We start from the raw sequence: 27,536 nt of genomic DNA on the forward strand, positions 1-27,536 counted from the left end.
GAGGAGACAAAACCAACAGAATTCCCCCTCCCGTATTTCTGCTTTGTTGACTTGCCCACGCCGGGTCAGACCGGGGTCAGGAGCCGCAGCGGCGGTGTGGTCTCTCAGCGCGAGCGCGCTGCCGACGGCCCACGCGGAGATCCTCTTTGAGGCTCTCAGTGTGAGGCGGCCATGTTTAGTCTGCTATAGGCATCGCACGCTGCATCCATTTGGTCAGGAGCTGTTTCAACAGGACGCCGCCAGCTGCTCGGCACTGAGAAAAAGACAAATTTAGATGAGGTTGGCGGCCATTCCGCGCAAGACTACGTCATGAACACTGAGGTAGTCTTTATTTGTCCCTGAACTTCATTCTCTGTCTTAGGAAGACTTTGGGGAAAGGCCCCTTTTCTGTCCCTAGCCCACAAAGGTACACTCGGAGGAGTTTGGTGTGGCAGAACTACTGCAAATGGACAAAAATATCTGGCAGTGGAAACAATTCAATGTCTCTTTGGGTACACAGAAACAACACCATGCACCATGTTCCCCGTTTTCAACCTTTTTATTAGGAAAAGTCAAAGATGTAATCACATTGAAACCAACAGAAACAAGGAGGGAGACGAAAAATAAACTATATATTATAAGGACACACTGAGTTTTTTTTTTTTGTTTCAAAGTTTGAAAAGCGACGTCATTTAAATAAGATCTTTCGTTTTTGTCATGTGACCTGAACGTCTTTATCATCCTTCAGTTTATTGACAACTGATCATGTGGACAGAAGAAGGCACTTTTGGACCGCAGTGTGACACCTTTTGTTACACCGACAGACACCCCCCCACACACACCCACTCAGTGTGGGGAAACTCCTTTAGTATTGTAACACACACGCACACACACACACACACACACACACACACACTATCAGCCCACCTGGCCAGTGGGAGCTCCATAGTGCAAAGTACTGTATGTAAATCTCCCATAGTGCATCCCTCCTCTCTTTTTAGTAACTAGCTCCCCCCACCCCATCCCCAATAGTTGGGTCCAAAGCATTCACCACTCCAGGTAACAACACAGCATGCCGTGTTGTTTCAAGTCTTTACCACAGTTGGCTTGGTCACGTGGAGAACGTTCCTGTAGTGTGAGATTGTAACATGAATGAAGCGTGTCCCACTGCAGAAACTCACATTAAGGTTGTAACTGGTCCACAAAGCAGAATATAAGATATATTAAAATTTATTCCCTTTATAAATAAATGCAAATACCCACGCACACACACACACTGCAGCTATTTACATTTTGTACAAAGTCCATCTTGGTCGTCATGGTCGGGATTGTGTGCGTGGTGTAACCAGAGAGTCTCCATGGGAAAAGAAAAACCTTCTTTGGTCCATCAAACATGGCGGCTTGTAGATGCAAGTCTTGTGTGTGTGTGTGTGTGTGTGTGTGGTGCACGAGCGTGCACATTAGGAAGCGTTGAGGACAGAGCGGCTGTACAGAGTCTGGTAGTAGGCACCAGAGTCCATGGTAGCAGGGCTGGGGCTGTCGTAGATCTGCTTGGCAGCCACAGGCGAGCCGGTGGCATAGCTGTTGTATGCCATCATCTGGTCCTGGTAGGACTTGAGGTCCATCTTCTGCTCATTGGACATCAGGTTGGTGATGGAGAAGGGGTGGTTGAAGTTGTAGTGGGGATCCAGGGATTTGAGGGCGTCGCTCTGTAGGTCCATGTGCTGATGCATGGCCCCGGGCAGGAGGTGGGTGCCGGCCGCTAAAGACTGGGAGTGGAAGATGGGGTTGGCGGCGGAGGTGGCGGAGAGGGACAAGGACGATGGAGGGATTGAGGAGGAGGTGGAGGTGGACGGCGGCTGGGACAGGGGTGGACTGTGGAGGTGGGAGGACAGCGAGGGGCAGTCTAGCGGAACCAGTGAACTTCTGGGAAGCGGCTGGTCGTCGGAAGACCCAGGGTGGGAGCTGTCCGAGTGAGCGGAGTCTGCTTCCTCAGAGCCCCCTATGGGGCTTCTGTCCTCCAGCAGGACGTCTCCACCGTGGACCCCTTTGCCCCCCTCCTTGCCCCCCTTCTTGGCCATTTTGTCTTCGATCTTGAAGCGTTTCTGGCGCCGCAGGTAGCAGCCGTTCTCAAACATGTTCCCGGACTGCGGGTGCAGGGTCCAGTAGGAACCTTTGCCTGGCTTGTCAGGTGAACGAGCCACCTTGACGAAGCAGTCGTTGAAGGACAGCGAGTGTCGGATGGAGTTCTGCCAGCGCTGCTGGTTCTCGCGGTAGTACGGGAACAGGTCCATTATCCACTGGTAAATCTCGTTGAGGGTGAGCATCTTGCTGCCGCTCTGCTGGATGGCCATGGTGATGAGCGAGATGTACGAGTACGGCGGCTTGGCGTGGGTCAGGGAGCGCCGGTACGGCTTCGGGGGGATCTCCTTGGGCCCGGCTCGGCTCAGGGAGGCGCCCGACGCATATCCCAGCTGGTTCATGGACTGACCCATGTTTTGGTAGTGGGACAGGGAGCCCAGAGAGCCGGGAGTGGCCGGACCCAGCTGGGTGAGCGAACCCGAGCTGAGGGATGGCGCCACCGGGGAGAGGGGCATGTGCCCTGCCCCCGAGCCCATGGAGGCCAGCGGGGAGGTGCTGAGGCCCGAGCTGGGGTACGCCATGTTCATGCCTGCCGGGGTGGCGCTGGCTGCGTTCAGGTTGATGTAACTGTTGATGGTGCCCATGGAGCCCACAGAGCCCAGGGCGGAGTTCATGCTGCTGGGAGAGGAATACATCTGCAACACACAAAAACACATTTAATCACACACTATAACTTCAATTTTTTCACCATCATTTTTTTTAATAAGTGACATTTTTAACACTTATTTTCAGCAGCAATACATGCACTTTCTGAGGTGCACTGCGGTGCAAAAAGTGAGTTTAAACGTGAAAGGAGGCTTCTGACTGACTTCTTATCAATGCACAATGAAGCTCTCAGTGCACGCGGATTTCACACTCACACGTGAACGTGGAAATGCGTAAAAAAGCGCGTCACAGTCCTCTCTGGCCTCTCCGTGGAAAAACAACCTGCACTGAAAAATCTCCTAAAGATAAAATTCTCTGTGCTGGAAATAGGACATATCAGCCTCGAGTGGTGGTGTGTTTGTTAGTGTAGGTGAGATGAAAACTCGTCCTTTGGGTGACACTTCAAAATATCACCAAGGTGTTAATTTCATCAGGAGACCCATCAAACTAATCCAATTAACTTTTAATTCGATTAGCGAGAATCTTCACCACGACGGGCCTCGTATTGCAATATTTTTTCCGATGTAATTTCGTGTACAGATTTCTATTTTTTTTTACTGATAAAATAGAGAACTTTTAACCCATAAAATAATTAAGACATATTGTTCCACTTTGGCCTTTCGCAAGTGCGTGAGGCCCTTTGGAAGGCTTATTTCTTTATTAAGAAGTTGTAATAATAATATAAAAGTTGATTTATATTATTGTTATTATTACTCTAAGAACTATGTTAACAATCTTTGTATGTGGTCATTATTTATTTCACTTAATACCAAGTGAATGTGAATTAAAGATGATTTAAAAGAATTCCATATCCATTGCTAAAATATTTTTTGATATAACATTTAAAAATATTTATAAGATATTTTAAATATTTGTTGGGGTTGTTTTTTTTTACCTCGCTGGCCTCACTGTAGAAAGTATTCCACTCAGGTAGGTCGTGGGCTTCCATCTTCACAGAGCTCAACATCCCCAACAAGCCACTTAGAAAGAGAGTTAATTATCTACGCACGACTGTCAAATATGATATATTCTTCTTCTTTTTATTGTTGATTTCGAGAAAAGTTAAAATCCTTTTGGTAAAAAAGTTTGTCCACACCAAAAAGAAAGTTCTCCACTGCGATGCGAGCGATGAAGTTGTATGGAAAAAGTCTGTAAAGCTCAGTCGTCCATTGTTTTCCAGAACCTGCTGGTTCTGATCGGATGCTGGAGGCCCGCTGATGGCTGCAATGGGCCGGCAGGATTCAGCGTTGACAGGCGGGAGGAGAGAGTCTTGCAGACGGCGTGGACCCGGCAGACAGATGTCCTCTTATAAGGTATCACTGGGCCCGCCCCCCCCCCTCTGCACATTTGAATACGGTGAAGGCACTCAGGAAGGGTCCTGCAAAAAGGCCGATGTGGCCCCCTGGCGTGCTGTATATTGGCCCGGCGGCTGCTGACCCCCCCCCCCAGTCTTAAACATCAAAATAAAACGTTTAATTTCACCCACGTTTACGTCTTCTGCTAAGGGAAGAAGAGTACAGGAATAACAATAATGGTAGTCAGTGTGTTTTCATTCAAACATAAAGCGACCATCTTATCATGAGTGTTTATGGTGGGGGGGCTCAGTTTGTGTCCCGGGGGGGGCGTGAAAGTCGTTAATTCCCGCGGCTGTCACCTCTCTGGAACCTTTAACGTGACACTCCAGCACGTTCATAGTCCAAAAAAAGTTGCAACTTTCAATGTTGAAGGCTAGCCTGGTAAAATGAAGAGAAAGAGTGACAGAATAAATACTTTTTCAGGCGGTCTGACGCAACTTTTAAAGTTGTTGTCGTGTTTCCTTTAAAGTCGCCAAACGCAGCCTGTCCTGGTGCGACGCTGGAATACACAAGACGGGAGGCGTGTGCATGTCAATGGAGGCCTAATGGCGGCTCAATGGTCATGTAATGGCGCGCACGCGGGTGGTCGCCGGGATTAAATGATGCCAAATGACACAGAAACAGGAAGGCGCGGGGCGGGAGGGGACCCCAGTTTCGCGGTGCACGCGCACGTTCGCCGCGAATTCAGGCCCCGGGTGGAAAAGTAGACGGAGTGACACCTCTGTGTTTGTAATGATGCAATTAGCACAGATAATCCACTTAGTGACGTCACCGCTGCTGGGTCGTCCACTTTGAGCAATCTTTTCATAAGGATCCAGCCCACTCGTAGGACATTTGATTAGGTACATCTCTTGAGCTCCAATACAAAAATGTCAGAATAATAATCACGTTTGATTGACACTGCCGGGGATCTAGCCATTTAACAATATGATATTGCATTCCCATTATTCCTAATATTGCAAAATTTGCTTCGTTTTCATTAATCATACAGTTAAATTAACTCTAAAGCAGGGATACCAGGTCCAGGGTGTATTGTGGGAACAAAATTAAAGAAAGCAAAAAAAAGCAAAAAAACAAAAACAATGTTATGAGAAAAAAAAGAAATGGCAATAACAATGATGCAAAACTTTGTCTTCAAAAATATATATAATATACATACAGTATAGTGATATACACAAGATTGGGTCTATGAGAAAGACACAAGACTTTAACATTGCTTTTAAAGGGGAACTGCCCTTTTTTGGGAATTTTGCCCATCATTCCCAATCCTGATGTGAAACATGAACACATATTTCTTTCCCTTTCCTGTGCATTATAACACGAAAAAGTTAATTTCAGCTGGCTTCCAATGCTGTCATTGGGATACACCTATTTCGGCTGTGATCATGCATTAACATATGTGTACATTTACAAATACACTAATAATAGCATGTACAAGTTGCAGTATCTTGCCGAATTTTGATGATTTAAAGCACCACCAAACCTGCTTTTCTTGCCAAATTGATACACATACTTATATTAGTTCCGTCAACAACAGCGGCGACAACACATACAATGTCCGCTCTCCCTGGGATGGCTGTGTCTTCCAGCACAAGACGTGTGCTCTAGTCCTCAGGTAGCAAATTTGAGTTTAAAATCATCAAAGTGCAGCAAGATACTGCAACTTTTACACGTTATCAGGGTACGTGTTAACACATGATCACAGTGTGTTTATCAAATGATGCAACGTTAGTTTTTTTAAATAGGTGTATCCCAATGACTTGTTTTGGCTTGTTTTCTCGTGTTAAATGCAGAGAAAAGGGAAAGAATAGGTGTTCATGTTTCACATGATTGTGAATGAAAAAAATTCCACGAAAAGTGAAGTACAATGAGAAAACGTGACAGTATATTGCAATAAACTCATTTAATTTCTATGACTTTTCTATACTGTTGTATATGCTACCGGTTCCGCCTCCACCCACCAAGAGATTCTATGACTGACAAAAGGGCTCAAGATGCTGCAACCAATGTAGAGTGAACTCTCTTCCTGCCTGTTTGGAGGCGAGAGACAAGGAAAACAGACAGCATCTACATGGCAATGTATAGAGGCTGGCAAAATGATCAAATTCATTTTCAATTATTGTGATTAATTCATTCATTTGGGCCTACTGCGTATAGGAGCCATGACAGTCTTTTTTTGTGCCACCCAGACTGTATAAGCTTATACACTTTTATTAGCCTTAAAAAAAAATAATATGGTAATTGATCTTAAAAAATCTATTTTTCAGGATGCATTCTCTGGTGTAAAAACTTTGACCAGCTGTTTAAAGTAAAATATAACAAAACACCTGTAGCTGTTATGTTACTTTTCTGATATCACAAGTCATATTCAGGGTGTATGAATGAGATCAGGTGACCTGGCACCGAGTGACGTCACCGGCTGTCTGTGTGGTTCGGACCTGCTTCTTTAATACGCATCTTTTTGTTGTGGAGTGCCCTGGCCTTTGCAGCTGGCCTCCCTGTGGGCGGTTTTTTAAATGCCAATGAGCCTCCGTCGTCCATTAACACCTCCATAATTGGCTCAACAATGGCTGTAATGACTTGACACTAATAGAGGAAGCCACATATCCACTCACGATTTTTTTTTTTTTTTACATTCACAATTAACATCACTGCTGGTTAGGCTCCATCACAAGGGGAGACCATGCACGTTACACACTTCAGTATTAGGAAAAGGAAGCATGTACATAGGTGCTGTAGTGTTTTTACTGTGCACCACCACTGCGCCCTCTGGTGGCCAAGACCGAGGTGCGCAGGTTACTGCGCTACGTTTTTTTTCTTAATTGGAAGTCAAGTCATAAGTTGGGGCACGGCGGTCTGGTGGTTAGCGCGCAGACCTCACAGCTAGGAGACCAGGGCTCAATTCCACTCTCTGCCATCTCTGTGCGGAGTTTGCATGTTCTCCCCGTGCATGCGTGGGTTTTCTCCAGGTACTCCGGTTTCCTCCCACATTCCAAAAACATGCTAGGTTAATTGGTGACTCCAAATTGTCCATAGGTATGAATGCGAGTGTGAATGGTTGTTTGTCTATATGTGCCCTGTGATTGGCTGGTGACCAGTCCAGGGTGTGCCCCGCCTCTCGCACGAAGACAGCTGGGATAGGCTCCAGCACTCCCCGCGACCCTCGTTAGGAAAAGCGGTAGAAAATGAATGAATGAAAGTCATAAGTTTTTTTAACAGTCCAGGGAATCTTTATACCTCCTATTGCATTAAGTGAATACTTTTACATTCTTGTGATCCCACATGATTGGTCAGTAGTCATTCTAATGAGGATGTGGAAGTTTGAGCATGAACAAAAAGATGAGGATGTGGCAGAGTTTCCATCTTGTTTATTCCTGCTTGGCCGTTTGTACATGAAGCTGCAGTCAAGAAACGCAAAACAAAAAGGAACAGATTTGTCATCGCCGTGGTGACGCCCACAAAGAGGCGGGACACTTCTGCACAAGGCACTTGTGTTACACGATGTGTCTGCGCACGCTCACCTGCCCCTCGCGTTGGCGGCAAGATAGGAGGGGTGGGCGTAGGGGTACAAATGGCCCGTCAGCACTTTCTGACTAAGTGTAAACTAGCAGATATAGCGCTAAATAGATTTTATACACATATATAGGCTTTAGCTTTGGTTGGTCTGTGAGGACATTCTTGTGATTGTTCAGCAACGTGACTCACTGCTGCAGTCTGCATCTAGAAAACTACCTTTACATATCTTTCTTTCAAAACAAAGCAACTTGCCAGGTTAGGGAACCACATGCAATCATTTCAATTACAGCTTCTAAATGTTGCATACAATGACTGACCATTGCACATTGACAAACCTTGCAGTAAAAATACTCTTACATTCAGCTGGCAGGTAACACGCTTGTGTTACTTTGATTTTACATTTTGTGGTTCCTATTTGCCTGATTGCGGTGTGTGGCGGTGGGGTCCAATGAATGTGTGTCCGGTCCACTCAACATGACTAAACTAAGTGTGCCAAAGTGTGGGCCTGCCTTTGTCCAGGTTGCCATGGAAACCGTCATCACGTCTCCCTCTCTTTCTTGACGGTGATGTCACCGCTCTGAGCTGCGGCCCCATTGGCGGCGCTAGCACCGGGTCCGGGCCCGGCTACAGGGGGAGCGGCCGGCGGGGCCCCCACCACGCCGGTGCCCAGAATGGTGGACACCTCCCCCTGCATAAAGGCCCAAGGGGGGCTGTTGGCTGAGTTGTCCAAGGGACAGCGCTCGCCGCTGGGACAGTAGACCTCACCATCGCCTCTGCGGCTCTGAATGTATACTCTGGTGCATGGGAAGCAGAACCTGTGTGAGAACACAAGAGGTTAACACTAAGAATCATGTCCAAAAAAATACACCTTATTAAAAAAAACTAGTACAGTAGAAACTCTTCTCAGCTTCTGTAAATATTATAAATGAAGGAAATAACTGGACTTATGGACACTTCACGTAAGTCCACCTACAATAAAGTTCAGTTTGATGACAAACCTGTGTCCTGGGACAGATGGACATTGAACAAAGTGTGTGTCCTCCAGCCTCTCATGGCACAGCGTGCAGGACAGAGTGGTTCCCGTCAGGCTGCTGCTGGCTGAAGTGGATCCCAACTCTGAGGCTCCACTGTGGGGCAGAGCTGCGGCAGTGGGAGTGGCCTCAGATGAGCTGCTGGAAGCCAGAGGCTCTCCTCCGGACCTGGCGGCAAGGGGACGTGGCTGCCTCGCCGGAGAAGAAGCAGGCTTGGGGCTAGTCTGACTCACCCCCCCTGCCACAGAGGATGACGAGGAGGGGAGGCCGGCGGTTTTGCTGCTGGAAACAGAGCCGGTGTGACTCTGAGGCTTGGGCTGGGAGGAGCTCAGCTCCCTTTCCAGCTCCGGTGTGATGAAGGGGGCGATGCCCATGCCAATGCCCAGCTGTCTGCGGTTCATCTCGGCCAGCACCGGCGCCGGGAAGATCATCGGGCTGCTCATAGGGGCGGTCCTGGCTGTCAGGCCCGCCGGCATACCCGCCAAAAGCCCATGGGGAATCCCTGCAATGCTCTGAGTCACTAAGTTCGGGGGGATCGCCGCTCCTATCATCGGTCTCCGGCTTCCACTTGGACTCTGGCGGTTCACCTCTTGGGGCGGCTGGCCGTCACGGTGCAGCCCATTGGGCGGCACTCTAGCGGCGGACACGATGCTCTCTCCGCGGCCTCCCCTCTCAAAGCGCTCGCTGTGTGGCCTGCCGCCTTCTGTAGCTGCCTCTCCCCGGCCTGACGAGGCGTGCTTGTTGGGAGAGGGACCAGGCGACCTCACGTTGCCGTCCTGCATCCCGTGCGTCCGTTTGAGCTGCCTGGCGCTAGCTATGAGGAACTCTATCTGATTAGCGCCCTCGTAGTTGACACAGCCGCGACATACCACCTCGCTAAAATCCCACACCACGGTCCAGGGCATCTTGGGCAGGTCACACAGGTAGCACCACTGTCGCCTGGAGGAGGAAGAGGGCGACGACATGATGGACGACTAGCCAGCTGGCTAGCTAGCACACGTTAGCTAACTTAACCTATTTATCTTAAACAAGTGTCGAATCAGTATTTGCTGGTGACTTTGTCATTTAACTACATTCGGTCTGTTTTGTAACAACAATAAACATAGTCCTGATACTGACTGCGATTAAAGTTTCGATATTTAAACGATTATTTGTTCTATGTCTAGTTTGTTTACCCTCATCGGCCTGCTCTTCACGGCTGTCAACCGTTCTCGGGAGGAACGCTGGGGCATTACGTAACCTAGCGAAGTGCAGTGTGGGCGATGTAGTATTTTTAAATTGGGCTCAAACTCGTAAGCAAACAAGCACTCCCTTGTTGGACTACAAACGTGGCTGACAGGATGTGACGCACCCAAAGGTCGTAGGTGATACTCATGTGCACACATGTGCGTCCATCGTAACCACGCTGCCGAGCTTTAAAAGTGAGCCACTACAACACATGCCGATTGTTTGACTACAAAATATAACATGCTTAGAGACGTGTCGCCCTCATCGAGTGAAGATGAAGCGGACAAGTCGACGGAAGAGGTGTTGTTAAAGCAAAAGGAACCTGGTAAGTTAGCACTGAACACTTTGGTCATAAAGTAGCTAGTAGCATAGCACGTAGGAACCTTGAGTTGGGAGTATGACAGTACAGTGGGTTTAAATACTGTTACTTCATTGCTACTCAGTGTAATTTAACTTAAGGTAATGTTTCAGTTAATTGGGGATTTGTTAGATATGTATTTGCTATATTACAAACGAGTCCTTGAATTTTATTGTAATTATTATTATTGGTTTATTTTGCAGAGAAGAGGACCAGCAGGTACAAATGTCCTGATGACTTTGTGCCATTCAGACACGAACCTTGCAAGAGCACGCTAACAGACAGCCTGAAGAACAACAACAGTGAACTGTGGCTCATCAAAGCTCCTGCCAGCTTTAACCCAGAATGGTAGCGCATAGTTCATAGTCTCTATTCCTTAGAACAGCAACATTGGTGCCTTTTTTAGCTTGTTTATTGCCTTCCTTGACCTCAGTGGTGAAGTTTGTTGTGTAAAAGCATTGTAATTGTATGAGGTTCCTTAAGTGGGTGAATCCTACCACCTCTTCCTCTTCGTTTCAGTTTGCAAGGTGTCAATGTGAGCCTCTCAAGCCTGCAGACACTGAAGTTTCCTGCTGTGGACGGAGGAGAGAGTAGGCGGGGCCAACAGATTTACAACATCCTTGGCTCCACACACGGCACCTCAGAGCTCCACCTCCTCACCGGTGACACGGCCTCATCACCAGCGACAGTGATGGGTCCAGCTTTCGCCGGCCTGTTGAGTGTGAGCGAGAGCTACGGCGGCACCCGGCAAGCCCCGCAAATCATCCCTGCCACTCCCGCGCCGACCATCCCGCCTGGCCTCAAACAGCGGTTCCTCCCTTTTGGCAGCAAGACACCCACTCAGGGAGGGGGGAGCGAAGCAGACGGTGTCCCCCTTCTGGAAGTCACACAAGTCGGTGAAGAGGGAAGGAAGAGGAAGAAAAGTAAGATTAAGAAAGAAAAGCACGTAAACACGGAGCAAGAGGATGAAGAGGTGACAGTCAAACAAGAAGTGCAAGTAGACACCGTTTTCCAAGAAGCAGGGCCCCCTGTGGAAAAAAGGAGAAAGAAAAGGAAGAAGGTGAGAGACGAGGAAGAGTCGCCGCCATCTACTGCCAAGGTGATGGTCAAACAGGAAGTGACGGAAGACATCCTTTTCCAGGAAACAGGAGTTACAGATTCACAGAGGGCGGATAGAGAGGAGGAAGAGGTGTCGCCTGCCTCCAGAGTGACGCTCAAACAGGATGAGAGCGATAACGTTGTCCTCCAGGAAGGAGACGCCGTTGAGGAAAAGAGGAGGAAGAAGAGAAAGAAGAAGGACAGAGAGATGGAAGAGGAGTCACCTGCAGCCATGGTGATGATCAAACAGGAAGTGAAAAGTGAACTAGTGGACACTTTGTACAACTGGGAAGATGATGGCTCACCAAAGAAGAAGAAGAAGAAAAAGAAGAAAAGCAAAAGTGATGATGACTAGTCTGCCACACCAGTTGTCCTTCACGACTGATGAACTTCGACCGTGGAGCAGTCAGGAAGTTCTCACCTGTCCTTCTCAGGTGGACTTGATTGTCCGATGGCTTAATGGTGCGAGATAATCACGTCAGCACGCAGCAGGAAGATGGACGATGATGGAAAGACGGAGCTCAACACATGTTGGACAATGGCGTCATTGTAATAAAAACATGTTGGTGTCTTTTTGCATCTTTAGATCTTTGACTCTTCATTTGACAACTACAGGTGCATCTCAGTAAATGAGAATATGGTGCAGACATTGAGAATTAAACTTTAATTATTTGTCAAATGTCATGAAATACCTTTTTTAAAAATCAAGATTGACAACATTATTGGAATATAAAACTGTAGGGAATCTCTATAATGTAAACGTGTCACTTTTGTAGTTTCAAGAAATGAAACTTCCACAACGATCCAAGGAAGTTGATGAATGTGATTGGCTATATTTAATGTGATGTCTACAGCCCTGTGTTTTTTAGCTTTAGCATGTTTGAGCTAGCTATTAAGGTCGATAGCTGTTTGCGTACTTCCTTTCAGAGGTACGAATTTGGAAAGAGAAGTGCTGTTCCCAATCAATTGCCACAGTTGTTCGCTGACCGGAAATGACGACTTGCAGCCCCTCCTTTTTCGCTACGTATCCAAGATGGCGACTATTGAGGGTGTTTGGCTCTGTCACTACCACAGAACTAGATTACGTAGAAAACTCAGGAGCGTTTTGTCGCTGTGAGTCCGCCATCTTGTGTAGCACTACCTTGTTCTTTTGCGACTTTCGACGTTTTTACGGATTCTGAAATTCTGGCGATAAGGCATTAAAATGTCCTACTGTGCGGTTATAAACTAACTATATACGCCTTATACACTGCGCACGCTGAGCTGCCAAGTTGTGCTACTCAAGATGGCGGCGTGTGCGCTGAAACTCTGAGTGTTGTGTCTGGGCGTGAGCCTTCTACGTCTTTCTATTTCTGTGGTCACTACACCTCACCTCACCATTTGGTGCGTGCTGAGTAGAAACATTCCGGTACTTTTCTGAGTGAACGCACGTATGCTCTCAAAAGGCGTTTATGAACTTCCCTTGAGATTTGAGATGGAAACAAAAGCTCTGTGTGGAGTTTGCATGTTCTCCCCGTGCATGCGTGGGTTTTCTCCGGGTACTCCGGTTTCCTCCCACATTCCAAAAACATGCAATTGGCCACTCCAAATTGTCCATAGGTATGAATGTGAGTGTGAATGGTTGTTTGTCTATATGTGCCCTGTGATTGGCTGACGACCAGTCCAGGGTGTACCCCGCCTCTCGCCCGAAGACAGCTGGGATAGGCTCCAGCACCCCCGCGACCCTCGTGAGGATAAGCGGTAGAAAATGAATGAATGAATGAATTCCGATTTTTAAGAATCACTCCATCCTTCCCCACCTTTCATAAGGAACTCTGCTACTTCTTCTCTCTTCAATTTATTGACAAAAAACAAGCTGTGGAATTAATTCCTAATGGGAACGCCTAATTAAGTTATTTATTTTGCTACTTTAATTGCTTTTATTTATCATCTGCCTTTACTTTGTCCTTTTTGTCTTCTACAATAGCCTGCTTTGTCTTTATTCTGGACTTTGCTTTCCACTTTTGTATGTATATACTCTTTGTATGTTTATTGTTTGTGTTCTGTTTCAATTCTAAGATAAATAAATAAAAAAACTCAGAGTAATTGTTATCGTAAATTGTCCAGCAGGTGGCGTCACACTCCACTCTTTCCTTAATGTGACACTACCGCTTCATTCCTGATCCTTGCACTGTAGTGTTTTTCAGACATCCTCTTCTTCCTCCTAGTATGTTCTTTTACCGTCAAAAAGTGACTTTTTCGTGTGACATTTTGTACATTTTCTATGTTTGCAGCAGCAGAGGCGCTCAATGGTTGAATGTAGTTGGCCACTGCATCACCTGTCCTCCTCATCCAGTGGGTGCTTCTCCGCACCAGAGTGTGGTCCTGACTCCTAATGAGCTCCAGAACCTCTTCCACCTTCATCTCGCTCCACCCTCTCAGCATCTTTTATGTACTATACACTCACACATACCTGTCTAAAACAGGAAGACACAATCAGCGACTGACTGTTTTGTCTCATTTGGTTTCATTACAGTCGAAGATTTGATGGTCCAAAGCTGCTGCTGCATCCTCTGGTGGACCACAGCCCAAACACCTCATCTGCCACATGCATTTATCGAGGTATTATTATATTTATTATTGGCTCTCAGCCTACTATAACAATAGAAATACTTCATTATTAATTAGATATATTAGTAGGTATTACACTTAAAAATACCGTATGAAAGCCCACACTGTACATTCATTCATTTCTACCGCTTATCCTCACAAAGGGTCGTGGGGGTGCTGGAGCCTATCCCAGCTGTCTTGGGGCGAGAGGCGGGGTACACCCTGGACTGGTGGCCAGCCAATCACAGGGCACATATAGACAAACAACCATTCACACTCACATTTATACCTATGGACAATTAGGAGTCACCAATTAACCTAGCATGTTTTTGGAATGTGGGAGGAAACCGGAGTACCCGGAGAAAACCCACGCATGCACTGGGAGAACATGCAAACTCCACACAGAGATGGCCGAGGGTTGGAATTGAACTTGGGTCTCCTAGTTGTGAGGCCTGCGTGCTAACCACTCATTTGCCTTGCAGCCCACATTGTACATAATGTACTAATTTAAAAACATCTTACTATACGTTATGTTCTGAAATGGGTCACTTTATACATCTGGTATATATAAAAAAAACTTTAAAAAAGTGCAATTATGATTAGTTTTCCTACCTGACTTTACATCATGTCTGAAAAAAGGCGTACAATGCATCGTGACCTAAAAATGTTCAACAATGCCGCATCCGGAAACAATGTCGTACTATGCAGTACATCCTGCCCTAAATATGTAATGCAGTACATCATGTTCAAAAAAATGTTGTACTATAAAATGACGTATTATGCATCACGTCTGAAATTACATGTTGTACTACATAGCACATTCTAAACCAGGGGTGGGCAAACTACGGCCCGGGGGCCACATGCGGCCCACCAAGCGTTTGAATCCGGCCCGCCAGTTGCTTTCTAAGTATTTCAACTTTTAACATACAAACTGGCAACATGACTTGCAAGTCTTATTTAGTAAAAAAAAAACAACAAAACTGTCAAATTAAATGACGTAGTTAGATGTGGTGTGATGTTTAAAGTGCTCCTGAAAAAAAGGGACATGAAAACATACAGCTGATAGTATATAACACTTACAGATAAAATTAGACAAAAAAAAATTCAAGGAAAATTATAAGTATAAAATAGTGTGTGTTAAATATATATATATATATATGTTCTGGCCCCCCCGGACAATTTTGTTTCCTCAATGCGGCCCACGAGTGAAAGTATTTGCCCACCCCTGTTCTAAACTATCCTAATGTTATACTATGTCTATACTACATACATCATATACAGTACATCCCTAATACTGTACATACTTGCATTATACATACATGCATTGCTAGCATGCTAACTGTTAGCATGCTCACTACTGGCATTTTTGGAATTCATGTTCAGATTGTCTCCAGAGTTATGACACTCATGTTACTTTTGTTGTGAGGTGCTAGCTTTAGCATTTAGCATACCTCATTAAGAGTTAGCTCTTTGGCAAATGTCCATTGCAGCCAACTAGCAGGCCCATTTCATACAAAACATTTTCTAGTTGATATTGTTGTGACTTAATGCTGGGGTCGAAGGTCAGAGTGCGCTCACCTTTCCACTCATGCGCAGCAGATGAGGTCCGCAAAAGTCCAACGTGGGGGGGTGACTTTTGTGTAGTTCATGTAAGAGTCAGTGTATTGTCCTCTGTCAGGCACCAGAGCATGTAGGTTATGTGTGTGTGTGTGTGTGTGTGTGTGTGTGTGTGTGTGTGTGTGTGTGTGTGTGTGTGTGTGTGTGTGAAGAAGAAAGCTGAATAATAAACGCAGCTTGAAGTTTGTCTGCGACGTGTTCAGACTGCTGAGCGGCACTGAGTCCTTCACTGGGCTCAGCTGATGCTTGTGATGGGATGCTGGCGGGGGGGCAGGGGGGGTCGTTATAGGGGTAATGAATTGAAGAACCAACCCCCCCACCGCACCACCTTCCATCTCTTACCCCTCCTCCCTCTCATTTTCTTTTTTCTATTCCAACCAGCACACATCCCTCCAGCCAGCCTGCGGCAACGGGAGCGTTGCTATGGCAACATGGACCTGCCAAGGACCAGTGTGATGGTGAGTGTGTATGGGGGGGCCTGCTCATTAATGTCTTGCGCCCCCCCCCCTTACAAAAAAATATTCCTGTGTATAGTGGATCAATAACACAAAGTCTCATTGTTGGTGTTGCACTTTTGTGTATGTGTGTGTGTGTGTGTGTGTGTGGTGTGTGCGCATGTGAGACTGCAGCAGCCAGCAATAGACAATCTTTGCTGCAGCAGCAACTGAATGGCCTACTAATGTTGTCTCTGCCCCCCTTCCCACACCCCATCAGCCTCTAAGCACCAGTAGGCTAAATGATCAAAACTACAGCACCCATGCAGGGAAATGATCTTTAAGGTGTGTAGCGAAGCCTGTTTTTTTCGTTTGTTTGTTCTGTTTATTTTTTTTTACAAAGCGGTATGCATACATACACATAGGGCCAGTGCCAAATTGGGTAGTTCTTATTTTTAAAGAATTGTTGGAATTTGGAAATGAACCCAAGTCGTGCTAGGTGCCCATGACTGCCATGGAGGCTGCCACAGACAGGAAGTTAGTGGCATTGTGCTAGGCTACACACACACACACACACACACACACATACACACACACACACACACAGTGTTGCCAGGCTGTGTGTGAAGTCAGCACACTCGCTGGCATATGTTCTCAAAGCAGCCCTCTTAGCAGCTTGCAGCAGTTGCCACGGAAACCACACTGCCATCTCCCCCATTGTTTGGACCGCCTCCTCCATAGCATTGATATTCTTTCTGTACGTGTGTGTGTGTGTGTGAGTGAGGAACACTAACAGAGAACACGGTCCTTCATGTGACCTTCACAGCAGATGTCTCAGCCCCTCATGTGGACTGAAGTTCATGTGCTAGTCTGTTATGTACACGGGGTGTACAATGCAGATATGATGTTTTTTTTATTAATTATCATTGGAGTTTAATTATCATTGGAAAGGAGCGTGTGTGCTGATGTGTTTTTTGTGTTGTGAGGTGGCCCTCCCCTTTATCAATGTGTGTATTATTATTTGGCTTCTCTTCCACACGCAAACTGTTGAGAAGAAACAAGAAAAAAGAGGGATGCGGCATTGAGCCTGCATGGGCGGCACGTCACCAGAGGGGGCGCCAGAGTCGCCCAGAGCGCGACCGAGCTCTATGGGCGTGGCTTATCTGCTTCACCGCACTCTTGTTTGCTTTATCGCAGCCCAGCCCACATGAAGAACGACAACAAGTGTCAACATCTTTTTTTATTCAAACAAAACAGCAAACATTTGGAGCAAAAATGGAGATTAAAAATATCGTCACAGTGTCTTGCCATGCTGTAAACCCTTCCCAACACGTATTTAAACATTTTCAAGGTTGATTAAGATCACTCTGTGTGATGTCAGGCTCCCTCTTTTAGCTGCCAAATGTGTTGGTTTGATTTCCAAAGGTCACTTTTACATGTTGTTCACTGGTTTGGTTTAATATAAACTATATTGCTTTAAAAAATACTTTTTTTTGGAAAAAACAAGTAAAGTGCTTCTTTCCTTGGTCTATCTCTCTCACACACATTGCTTGTGTTGCCTAGCAACGTAGTGTTGTGTGTGTGTGTTTATTATTCTTAACTCTGCTCTGTGTGCATGACTTGATACAAGCTGCAGGCTAGTTAGCTTCATTAGAACACGTTTATTAAACATTTGTTCGACCGGAGACCATTTTTCTGCACTCTCACTTCCGTAGCGACCTGGGAATTCCGGCAAGCGCCTCCCGCGTCTATTCTTAGCCCGCGTCTCGTCTGCGCCGGCCGATCAATATGCGCCCTAACGGCGCTAGCAGCTGCTGGGCTAGCGCTGACAAAGACGGATAAGCCGGCGTGGCATAAAACGCTGGACTTGACGAGAGGCGGCTTTAAGCCGGTCACAGCTAAAGATAGAAGCTTCCTGCTATGGAATGATATCCCGACGGCCCACTTCCATGAAGGCCCTGTCTTGCTTCTACCGGGAGCTCATGGTGGCGCCGATACAAAGTGGGGCCAAGCCGACAGAAACTGTCAAATTAGCGTGTTGATAACCAGGCAGCTAACCACAGCTGCTAACAATGATATCATTTCAGATCTTAGTAAACATAACTTTTAATGTCACAATGATGCTATGTAGGTTCTAAGCATGCTTGTGTGACCCTTGCCCTCTAGTTTGACCTGTGACCCTCCAGTTTGACCCTTCACCTTGAGTGTAAGCCCAGGAAAAGTGAGGTTTAAACTAAAATGAGTGCTTTTGTCGATGAACTCTGGCTGGTTATGTAAGCGTGTTTGCTGTGATGCAGGGGGCGGGCAAAGTGTGGCCCACAGGCCACGTCAGGCCCGCCAAGCGTCTTAATCCGGCCGACCGGGCACTTCCAAACTCCCTTTTTAAAAACTTTAATATAAGAATGTGTAGTCATCAAAGAGGTAAACAAAGATGAGTTAACATACTCTTGTTGTTCATAGTTCACGACCCAGCATGCCTTGCAGTCATTTGGAAATTATGTTTAGTGCTTAGTTGTTGTTTAGCACCCACCTAGTGGTAGTTGTTTTGCGTGAGGTGTTGTGTTTTCACTTCGTTGCACCGTGAGCAAGTATACCACGTTCTGTTTGATGGCCACCTTTATATAGACAGCACCTCCGCCAATTTTATTTAACCCAGTGGGGCCTGCAAGTCAAAGTTTGCCACCCCGGCTGTGAAGGGAACATAAAGTATCAACGTATGGCGACGCGACCTTGTTGGCGGCAGCTGGAGGAACTTCTTTAGGCGTATGGAGGAGGAAGGAGTGTGTGGGAGGAGAGTGAAAGAGGTTGGTCGACCATGCTGTGAATGAGGACCCCGTTTCCCAGGGGGCTTTGCGGCAGCCGCTGGAAAAGCCGCCGGGGCCCCATGGCACGGAGGGGAGGCGGCGCCACAGGAACCTGGCATGTGGAATCATGGCGGATGCGGGCTGATCATGGCGCTGGTGCACAGGAGGATTGTGGGTAGATGGATATGTCAAGAGGGCGGAGCCCCGCCTCTTCTGGACTGTGATGTGTGACAGGTGGATCGAGTCGGTGTGCCGGCCACCCCCCCCCTCTCCCCCAGTGAGTGGCAGCCATGTTGGATGGACTTACCTCTCGCCACGTCACATGACCTTGAGACTAAAGATGCTGCGTTGCTTCAATGGTTTATTGGACCAGTACAAATCAAAGTTTACATCTTTGCGTGGTCACACATGGAGCATTCATTGGTCCGTCAGCGCTCGCCACAAAACGTACCGTCCATTCCGACAGTTTGATTGCAAACCATAAAGTCACATGCAATGATTGAACACACAGAAAGAAGAAGCAGTCGCTCGCTCTCTTCTAGAACATTCTTTCAACAGCGTTGTTGGTCTCGTTTGGGTTGTAAACATTAGTTAGTAGCGTCTCTCCGGTCTAGACTGATCCTGATGAGTGGGCCAGTCTTTGATGGGGGGGGGGGGGGGTGAGGGGTGGAATGATCTTTGGGCTGAGTCGGGAGGACACGCTAACCTACGACACCCTGAGAAGCATCATCATCATCATCATCATCATCTGGCCTTCCTCCTAGCCTCTAACACCTCCTCTAGGGAACGCTGCAACTGGCTCCGTTCTGGTTGTCATGGAAACAGGTTAAGGTGGACCTTGGAAAGTTGGACGTACACCAGGATGAACGCTAGCATGGTCAGCAGCTCTGGGGAGGAACGGCACGGAACCCTGACACCTTTCCACCAAGCGCCCGCTTTGCTACGACTGTGCTCGGGGGCCCCAACCAAAGGTCATTGCTCATTCTGTCCACGCAGACCGCCATTTTGCCAAGTGGGCGAAGACCACCTGAAGGGATGGTCTTGGTCCACTTGCAAGTGAACTCTGACTAGAGCCAAAAGACACAATAGGACGCCACCACCCACACGGGGTGGGTTGTGATGGATGGGAGGGTGGTTCAGGTATACCAACATTCCAGTGAAGTGTATTACTTGGCGGAAAGGAAGCTTGAGGGTCCAGTGCCCCGGACCCCCTTCCCCTCCCCCCCAGGCCTGCAGACAAGGTGACGCTAGTAGTAGTTATGTTATCGATGGAGAACATCACATGGTGTGCAGCAGAGGAAGAGGCAGCAGTGGGGAGGACAGTGATTGGTTGATTTGGTTTGGTCAGGTGACTGAGAGGTGGCGTGGTGGTGGTGGTGGGGGGGTTATGGACAGTCGAGCTGAGTCAGATCACATGATGAGGGTTTGCAGCTATAACGTCAGGAGGTTCCATGAGGAGCTATGGAAGCCTGACTGGTTTTAGCTTGTTGGTGGACACTGGACACGACACCCCCGCCACCCAGACCCCACCCTCACACACACACACACACACGCACACGCACGCACGCACGCATACTCACACTCCCCCCCCCTCCCCTGATGTGTTACTGTGATGATGCAGAGTGTGGTGGAAGGTGAAGAATAAGACAACAGAAGACAGGTGATGCTAAAATGAACATTTATAATGACTGCTGTTGCTGTGGCAAATAAGAATCTTAGAAAATGACCTCAAAGATATTATTAGCACTAGATGGCCCACTTCACTGGTAATCCACAAGTCAACAAACACAACTCACTAGTTTTTTTTTCTCTTTACAAACACAATGCTACAGTTACATTAAATATTCAATACTCTTTACGTCAGGTAATGAATGTTGTTAAAAAGCAACCACTAAGATACTAAAAAAAAAACAAAAACAAAAATAAAGCAAAACAATATTAATTTCACTTTTTTTTCCAGTCGTTCCCTTTTTTAAAATTCTTGCTGTTATTTTGTGTCATGATAATAATAAATAGCTCATGTGTGGGAAATGGGGCGGGCAGCATAAATCAGGGGTGGAGCTTGGAGCCATGCGGTGAAATGAGACGTTTACTTCCTGATCTCACCTTTTTAACACTTGGGAGCAGGTGGAGATATGTGCTGACCTTTCATGTAAACGGGACTGTATTGCACAAAGGTTAGCTCCGCCTCCTGAAGCACACACCTGAGCCGAGCTGAGCGAGTGATATGTCTGACAGTGGCGCCACCCGCAGGTCAATGACTGACAATGACTCCTATTATCACTACTACGACTACATCTAGTTCATGGGAATACAGCAGCTAACTGAACACGACTAACAAGAGCACAACTAACAGCGACTAACCAGCGTCTTTATGCTGCCGCCCCCAATACGCCCCCCCAACCCCCGAACACTTGACAAAAATATTTACAATGAAAGAACAAAAAGGTGAGGAAACAGTTTTGTGTTTTTTTTCTTTCTTTTTTTTGTCTGCATTTTTTTCTCCAATTTTTTCCGTCTTTTTTGTTTGTCAGAGCGTCGTCCCCGATGATGAGCAACAAACAAACAAAGAAAAAGAATCCAATCACATCAGCGAGCATTGCACAGTCTCACAGAGGTTGTCGTTTTGTTTTTTGTTTTTTTTTTTGAGGGGGGGTGGGAGGTAGGGATGGAATGAAGAGTTATTGTCCCAAACAGCTGGATGGACACAGGAGGGGGGAGGAGGAGGAAGGTCAATAAAGTTCATGAGGTGGGGGGAGGAGGTGAAAGTTCAAACAGTTCAAGAGGAGGACAGAGGATGGCGTCAACACTCCGCACGGCGCCGTCACAAACAAACAAAAAAAAAAGATTGCTGTCGTTAGAAGAATGAATCTTTCCCATCCAGGAAAATCAATGGAGCGAAGGGTGTGGAGGTGGTGGTGGTGGTGGGGTAGGACAGAGAGGGGGGGTGAGGAGGGTGACAGGTGCCCCCAACACTATGGCACACAATCAATGATGTCCCACGGCTGAAGAAGATGACAGAATTAGGAAAGCAGCTGGCATGAGCGGCGGCCTGCCTGTGGGGGGGTGGGGGGTTAATCCTGGTGTGGAGGTGTGTGGAGAGGGTGGAGGAGGCGGAGGTGGTGGGCGGCAAAAAAGGTGCTGTCGGTTGGCGGCGTCATGAGCGACATCATGTTATGAGGGGGCGGAGCATGCTGGCTTCATGGGTGCCTTCGGGATGGATGTCCCACACACGACTATACGCTAAGAAAGACGCCCTCGACGCCTTTGTGTGTCCTCGCCACGGAGTTTGGCACTGGAGGAGGAGGAGGAGTGGGCAGTGAAAGTGCAAAGAAGAGGGTGTGTTCGGGGGGGTGTGGAGGGGTAAACAGGCTACACACACAAAATGGCATCTTGTCGTCAGTTAGTCATCAAGCAGCAAAATAAACAAGAAGAAGAAACAGTGACATGACAAATGCTCTCTACACTTGCTGGTGTTCATGCCACCCCCCCTCCCTCATGTGTGTGTGTGTGGGGGGGGTGGCGGGGGAGGGGCAATCAGAAAAAAAGGGCTGGTAGAGTGGGCGGGGCATATGTGGAAGAGCCGCACCCCCACACAGAAGCGATGAGGTGAGAAGGTGTGGTTTGCAACGGCACGCCGACCGGGCAAACGCGCACTTTTTTGTTCTTTCAGGAAAGATTTCGCCGAAATTGACAGGAAGTGGGCGTGTCACCGCAATACCGAATACTGACTTGCATAAAAACAACAACAAGGAGGTACAGTATAAACTGTGAAAGCATTTGGACGCTGTTAGCAACGTTAGCCAAAGCCTCCAGTGTGCACGTGAGGCATTGGGGTTGTTTTTTTTTGTTCTCAGGTTATTTAGTTCGTGATGGTTTTGTTAGCTCGCGTGACCCCTCCCGCTCCCCGCCCCCCGCATGGTAATGAAACGACACAGTCTAATTTTTTTGTAGTTTTTTTTTGTAGTCCACACTTGACGTCATGCAATATATATATTTATATATACGTGCAAAAAAGTTAACATCTATTTCCACAAAATACATCTTCATTGTCACTATAAAAAGTTGTATTTAAGAATGCTAAGTAGTCACATTTTCTTCAGCATTATAATGCTAATGCTAAGCTATCGCTATGTTATTGTTTCATCTAGCCCAGAGTGGTAGTGCTGTTGCGTTTATGTCCTAGAAATGATAAATATGCTTCATTTGGCACTTTTCACATTTTTCCTCGTATAAAAGTACGTCTGCGATATCAAATCAACGTGAGAGCTATTTTGGCACGGCGTCAGCTAGTCGAGCTTCTTTAACTCGTGGTCAGCGACCTCCAGCTAAGGGTGGACATGTTTTTGCGTACATCAATTAGCATTTCTTAGCAGCATTTCCCACCAAAGAAAAGGAGAAAAACATCTAACTACTCGTAAAAGCGTCTAGACAGGAAAAGGACGGGACGAGACAACGTGCTAGCACATGTATTGCTTCCAGTACTCATCACATTTTAGCTGTCAAAATGTTCACTCCGAAAAAAAGCAACTTCAAAGAGCGGGAATGGGAACGTGAACTCAACGCCGCCCCCGCAGGAGCGCGGCAGGAAGTACTGGACAGGACACCCAAGCCGGCACCGCTTCCTGCTTCTGTCTCACGGATCCATCACTCATCATGACACTTCTAAACACCTCAAATACTCGTGAAGACGACTTCAGGTTGGGACAATGTCTACTGCACACAAGGCGGCGGCGTCCTCCAGCAGGACAAGCACGCTTCCCGTTGTCACCATGACGACACAAACAACAGTAGAACTTCCTTTCCAGCACACAGCGTCTCCCCAGGAGAAGAAGCAGCAGCAGCAGAAGAAGAAGAAGAGGAGGACATGCATCATGGCCACCCATGGAGCGATGTGGTAGGAGGAGGCGGAGACGGGATGGGGGTGCGCTAGGTGGGAGGGGGCGGGAGAGGGGGGGTGAGGAGAGTGGATGGAGTTAAGATGGAGTAAAGAAGCCTCCTTACCAGAGAGCCTTGCTGGCCCAGTGACTCCATCACCACCAATTTGGGTCACATTGCTTCGGAAGAGGAGTCCCCACCCGCCCTACCCCTGCACCGCCCTCAGCAGGGTCCTGAGGGTGAGTAAATTATATGCACCCCCTCCTCCACTTTTTGGCATGTTTACATTCCATCACACTTGAATTTCTTTTGGATGTCAAACTTTTGAGGAAAATTCAGAAATTGGTCTCCTGCTCCCCCACGCCCCCCACCTTTCCAGCAGGAGAGGTGACCTTTGAACTCAATGGATTGATGCCCTTCATCGACCTTCTCTCCTGCCCGCTGAGGTTCTTCATATGCATTCCTGCCCCTTACTGTATATATAATCATATGTCACATATGTCATATGTTAGTGTTCCCTGCCATACAAAAGTCATCCAATTGCGTCCCTGACCTCGAAGGCCGCGAGGACCGCCCTCACCCCCGCCCCGCTCGCTCAAGAGGCAGCGAGGACCGCCCCCTCGCTTCACAGTGCATTAAGACAAAAGATTCAGTGTACTGCGACTGTAAAAAAAAAACAAAAACAACAAGACAGTCACAAAAACAAACAGTATATTGAGCAGCCTTGCGTCCGCCACACGGGGGCGCCTATCTGTTTTTCGTGATATGCACGAGACTCCGCCCCCTGCCCTCTGCCCCACTCGTCGCCTGTCAGTGTTGGCGTGTGTCAGTAGTTAGTCCTAAGTGCTATTGCTTCCCTTTAGGGCCACAGGGGGAGCAGCAGTGACTCCATTATTTTCTTTTTCTCCGTCAGAGCGCGAGGGAGGATCGGCGAGACAGTTGGCGTCAAACATGGCTGCCAGTGTTGTGTTCCCTGCTCATACACTAGGTGGCGCCCTCTCTTAAATAAGACAATTATATTAGACTATGTGACATTAGCATTCATCTGCAGTCCAACGCTTAAATTAAAAGAAAATCATTTACATTCAAGATGAATTCACACGTTAACAAAGACGTGAACTCCTCAGTAATAAATAGTGATGATGTCATCACGCCGCCGTGCACAGTGTCGCTCGCGTGCTTCCTTCCTAGCTAGCCAGCTAGCGCGCTACGTGAGGTCATCGCCGTGCGCCTCGGCGTCACGGGGCCGGCGTGCACATGAGGGAACTCCTCCCACGACAGCCGCACCCCCACCTCCTCTTGGAGGAAAGGGGAGGTGTTGTGTTGTTTCCTTACGTGCACGCATCTCAACTTTGCAGTCATCAAGCCCTCATAAAGGGGGCGGGGCATGTCAAGAAAGGGGGGGCTAAAAAGGGGAGGGGCAAATCAAAGAAAACAAAAACCCTATAGGAGGGTGGGGGTGTGGGGAAGGGAGGGGGAAGGGCCCACGCCGTCCACTCGCCCCTCCCCTCCCCTACTTCCTGTCATTCAGCGTGTCCACAAACAAACATCTTAAGTTACAAAACCAAACAATAAAACAAACCAATAAAAAATCCAGAAAGACGTGAAGTAATAAAACTTATTTACATTTTACACTTTTTTCTTGTTTTTTTTTCAGCGTGATAACTCCTCCCCCTTGTCATCTCAGCACATTTTCACTTTTTTGTAGTCGAGAATACTGAAAAGACGCAGAGGAAAAAGCCATTCCATCTGACATTCGTGCCCTCCTCGCCTCCCCCAAGCCCCGCCTCTTTTTCCCCTCCTCACTCGTGATTGGCTGTCAGCTTTAGCCCACCTTTTGGGGGTTGGTGGCACGCACCCCCTGCTCGTAGGTGATTCGCTGGCTGATCAGGTACTGTGCGGCCTGCGTCGCCGCCTGTGAGCCCGTGATGGTGACCTTCCTGTTCCGAGTTCCGGGGATGAACTCGCCTTTCTTGGAGATTTGGATCCTGGCTCCGGTCAGCTCCTGGTACTCCACTAGCGTCTTCCCTCCTTTTCCCAAGATGGCTCCCACCAGGTTTTCCGGCACGGCGATCTCCACCACTTCCTTCGCTCCCTCGGCTAGCTTCTCCGTGGCCAGCAGCGATGACGCCACGAGCGGCGAGGCGGCGCTCAGGTAGCCGTTGGTGGCTCCGGTGGCGGCGGCCAGGGATCCCAAGGAGAATCCCCCCAGGCCTGCTGCTGGGTGGGCGGCGCTGGTGGACGCGTCGCTGGCGTAGGATGCCAACAAGTTAGCTGCGGCGGCCGCCGCAGGGTTAGCATTAGCCGCCACTGCGGCGAGCACCCCTGACGCGGCGGCGGGGTTGAGGCCGAGACCCAGCGAGTTGGTGTTGTACCCGTAGCTTGCCAGCGTGTTGAGCGCCGATGTGATGGCCAGCAAGTCATTGCCGGACAGGCTGGACATAGTGGTCGGGAAAGCCCCCACCCCCGCCAGGCCGGCCTGGCCCAGCAGGGACGACGCTGTGGCCGCGGCGGCGGCAGCGGCGGCAGGCATGACCTCGGTGGAGTTGGCGTACGGCGAGCCGGTGGGGTTGGAGTTCGCGACGGGGCCGGTGATGTTGGAGTAGGAGATGTTGAGGCAGGACGAGCTCTGAGGGTCCTCCTGGATCTTCTGCACGATGATTTCCACGGCTTTGCGGTTCTGCTCCGGCTCGCCGCTGATGGTGACCACACGTTCCTGCAGGTTGATGCCCTCGGGCTTCTGGGAGAGCTGCACCCACGCCCCCGACTGCTCCATCACCGCCTTGACTGTTGCCCCGCCCTTCCCGATGATCAACCCTGCCGTGCTGTTGGGGACGATCAGCTTGGCCTGACGAGGACGACAACAACATTTGTAACATGGAAGTTGACAATCATCTTCACTAACAGTAAATCCACGCTTATGCCCATTTAAAAAAATGGAACACACACAGAGGAGACGGTGAGCAGCATCTCCATGACAACCGTGTGAAAAACAAAAACATGATGCAGAGCAGAGGACTCAGTGATGTAAAATTGTTGAGGGAGGTAAACAGGAGGGGGAGGGGCTGGTAGGGGTTCTAAAAAGCCTGCTTGTGAACAGAAAAAAATTGACTCCTAGGGGGTCACTGTTGCCATAGAAACACAGCTCCAGTCCCATATTGAGAGAGGCGAGTGAAAGGAGTACTATGCACACACACACACACACACACACACACGAGTGCACTTTCCTTTGCTTTTAGTGGTCCACTGTTCAAATCACCTCAGTGGAGTAGATACAAATCCGACATAAGTCCAACATGTGCATCCCCGAGACAGAATGATGGCGTGACTCATGTGACCATTCACCTGATGCATCTTTTCCAAACCAACAGGTTCAATTTTCTCTCTGCCGCCCACACACATACACACACATGCGCACACACACACACACTTTTCTCCCACAGAGCACATGTGTGTTTTTCTAAAAGCCGTGTGCGTGTCAGTGGTCAGCATCACTTCACAATGACCAACATCAGCGCTGAGCTGAGAAAAAAAAGATGAAAAGACGCCTCCTTGGTGGGAGGGTGAAGGAGGGTGAAGGAGGGCGAGGGGGTGTTCTTTGAGAGAGACAAACACAATCCTATTCACACACGAAGGACATCTTTGCTTCGAAGCACATTTCATTTGCAGCAAAGTAATGTGAGGGGAGGATAAGAGGCAAAGAAAACGGATGGAGGAAAGCCATTTTGGTGTGTGTCTGTGGAAACCTTTCTAGTTCTTCCACGGCAAACTCCTCCAAACATTCATTTCTAAGATGAAAGGTTCCAATTCAGTCCAGTCCGGCCTCCCATTCATTCATTCAGAGCTCTGATGACCCTATACTT

General features: G+C 48.0%; 4 protein-coding genes across 7 annotated transcripts in view; 1 reads left to right on the forward strand and 3 right to left on the reverse strand.

The window, feature by feature from the left end:
- Positions 1-519: 519 nt before the first annotated feature.
- On the reverse strand, positions 520-4,060 carry foxa3 (forkhead box A3). Its single transcript, XM_058079055.2, has 2 exons — positions 3,662-4,060; positions 520-2,756 (listed from the first exon to the last, which is right to left on the reverse strand). The coding sequence occupies exons 1-2, from the start codon at positions 3,731-3,733 to the stop codon at positions 1,440-1,442; spliced, it is 1,389 nt and encodes a 462-aa protein (XP_057935038.2). The 5' UTR covers positions 3,734-4,060; the 3' UTR covers positions 520-1,439.
- Positions 4,061-7,350: 3,290 nt separating this feature from the next.
- Positions 7,351-9,967, reverse strand: irf2bp1 (interferon regulatory factor 2 binding protein 1). Of its 2 annotated transcripts, XM_058079057.2 has the most exons (3): positions 9,844-9,967; positions 8,636-9,607; positions 7,351-8,452 (listed from the first exon to the last, which is right to left on the reverse strand). In XM_058079057.2, the coding sequence occupies exons 2-3, from the start codon at positions 9,571-9,573 to the stop codon at positions 8,176-8,178; spliced, it is 1,215 nt and encodes a 404-aa protein (XP_057935040.2). In that variant the 5' UTR covers positions 9,574-9,607; positions 9,844-9,967; the 3' UTR covers positions 7,351-8,175. The 2 variants fall into 2 exon arrangements, with proteins under 2 accessions (XP_057935040.2, XP_057935039.2); XM_058079056.2 differs by having other exon boundaries at positions 8,636-9,943.
- Positions 9,968-9,977: 10 nt separating this feature from the next.
- Positions 9,978-11,936, forward strand: polr1g (RNA polymerase I subunit G). Its single transcript, XM_058079058.2, has 3 exons — positions 9,978-10,220; positions 10,457-10,601; positions 10,773-11,936. Exons 1-3 carry the CDS (start codon positions 10,136-10,138, stop codon positions 11,704-11,706), a joined length of 1,164 nt encoding a protein of 387 aa, XP_057935041.2. The 5' UTR covers positions 9,978-10,135; the 3' UTR covers positions 11,707-11,936.
- Positions 11,937-19,143: 7,207 nt separating this feature from the next.
- Positions 19,144-27,536, reverse strand: part of nova2 (NOVA alternative splicing regulator 2) — a 46,688-nt gene continuing 38,295 nt past the window's right edge. For all 3 annotated transcript variants that reach the window (XM_078792770.1, XM_058079050.2, XM_058079049.2), the window contains one exon: positions 19,144-26,521. In XM_078792770.1, coding sequence (XP_078648896.1) covers positions 25,499-26,521 — 1,023 coding nt within the window. In that variant the 3' untranslated portion in view covers positions 19,144-25,498. The remainder of the gene's footprint in view (positions 26,522-27,536) is intronic.

This window comes from Doryrhamphus excisus, linkage group LG8, assembly GCF_037039965.1.
Source record: "Doryrhamphus excisus strain RoL-2023G ecotype Guam linkage group LG8, RoL_Dexc_Guam_v1.1, whole genome shotgun sequence".
NCBI classification, from domain to species: Eukaryota; Metazoa; Chordata; class Actinopteri; order Syngnathiformes; family Syngnathidae; genus Doryrhamphus; species Doryrhamphus excisus.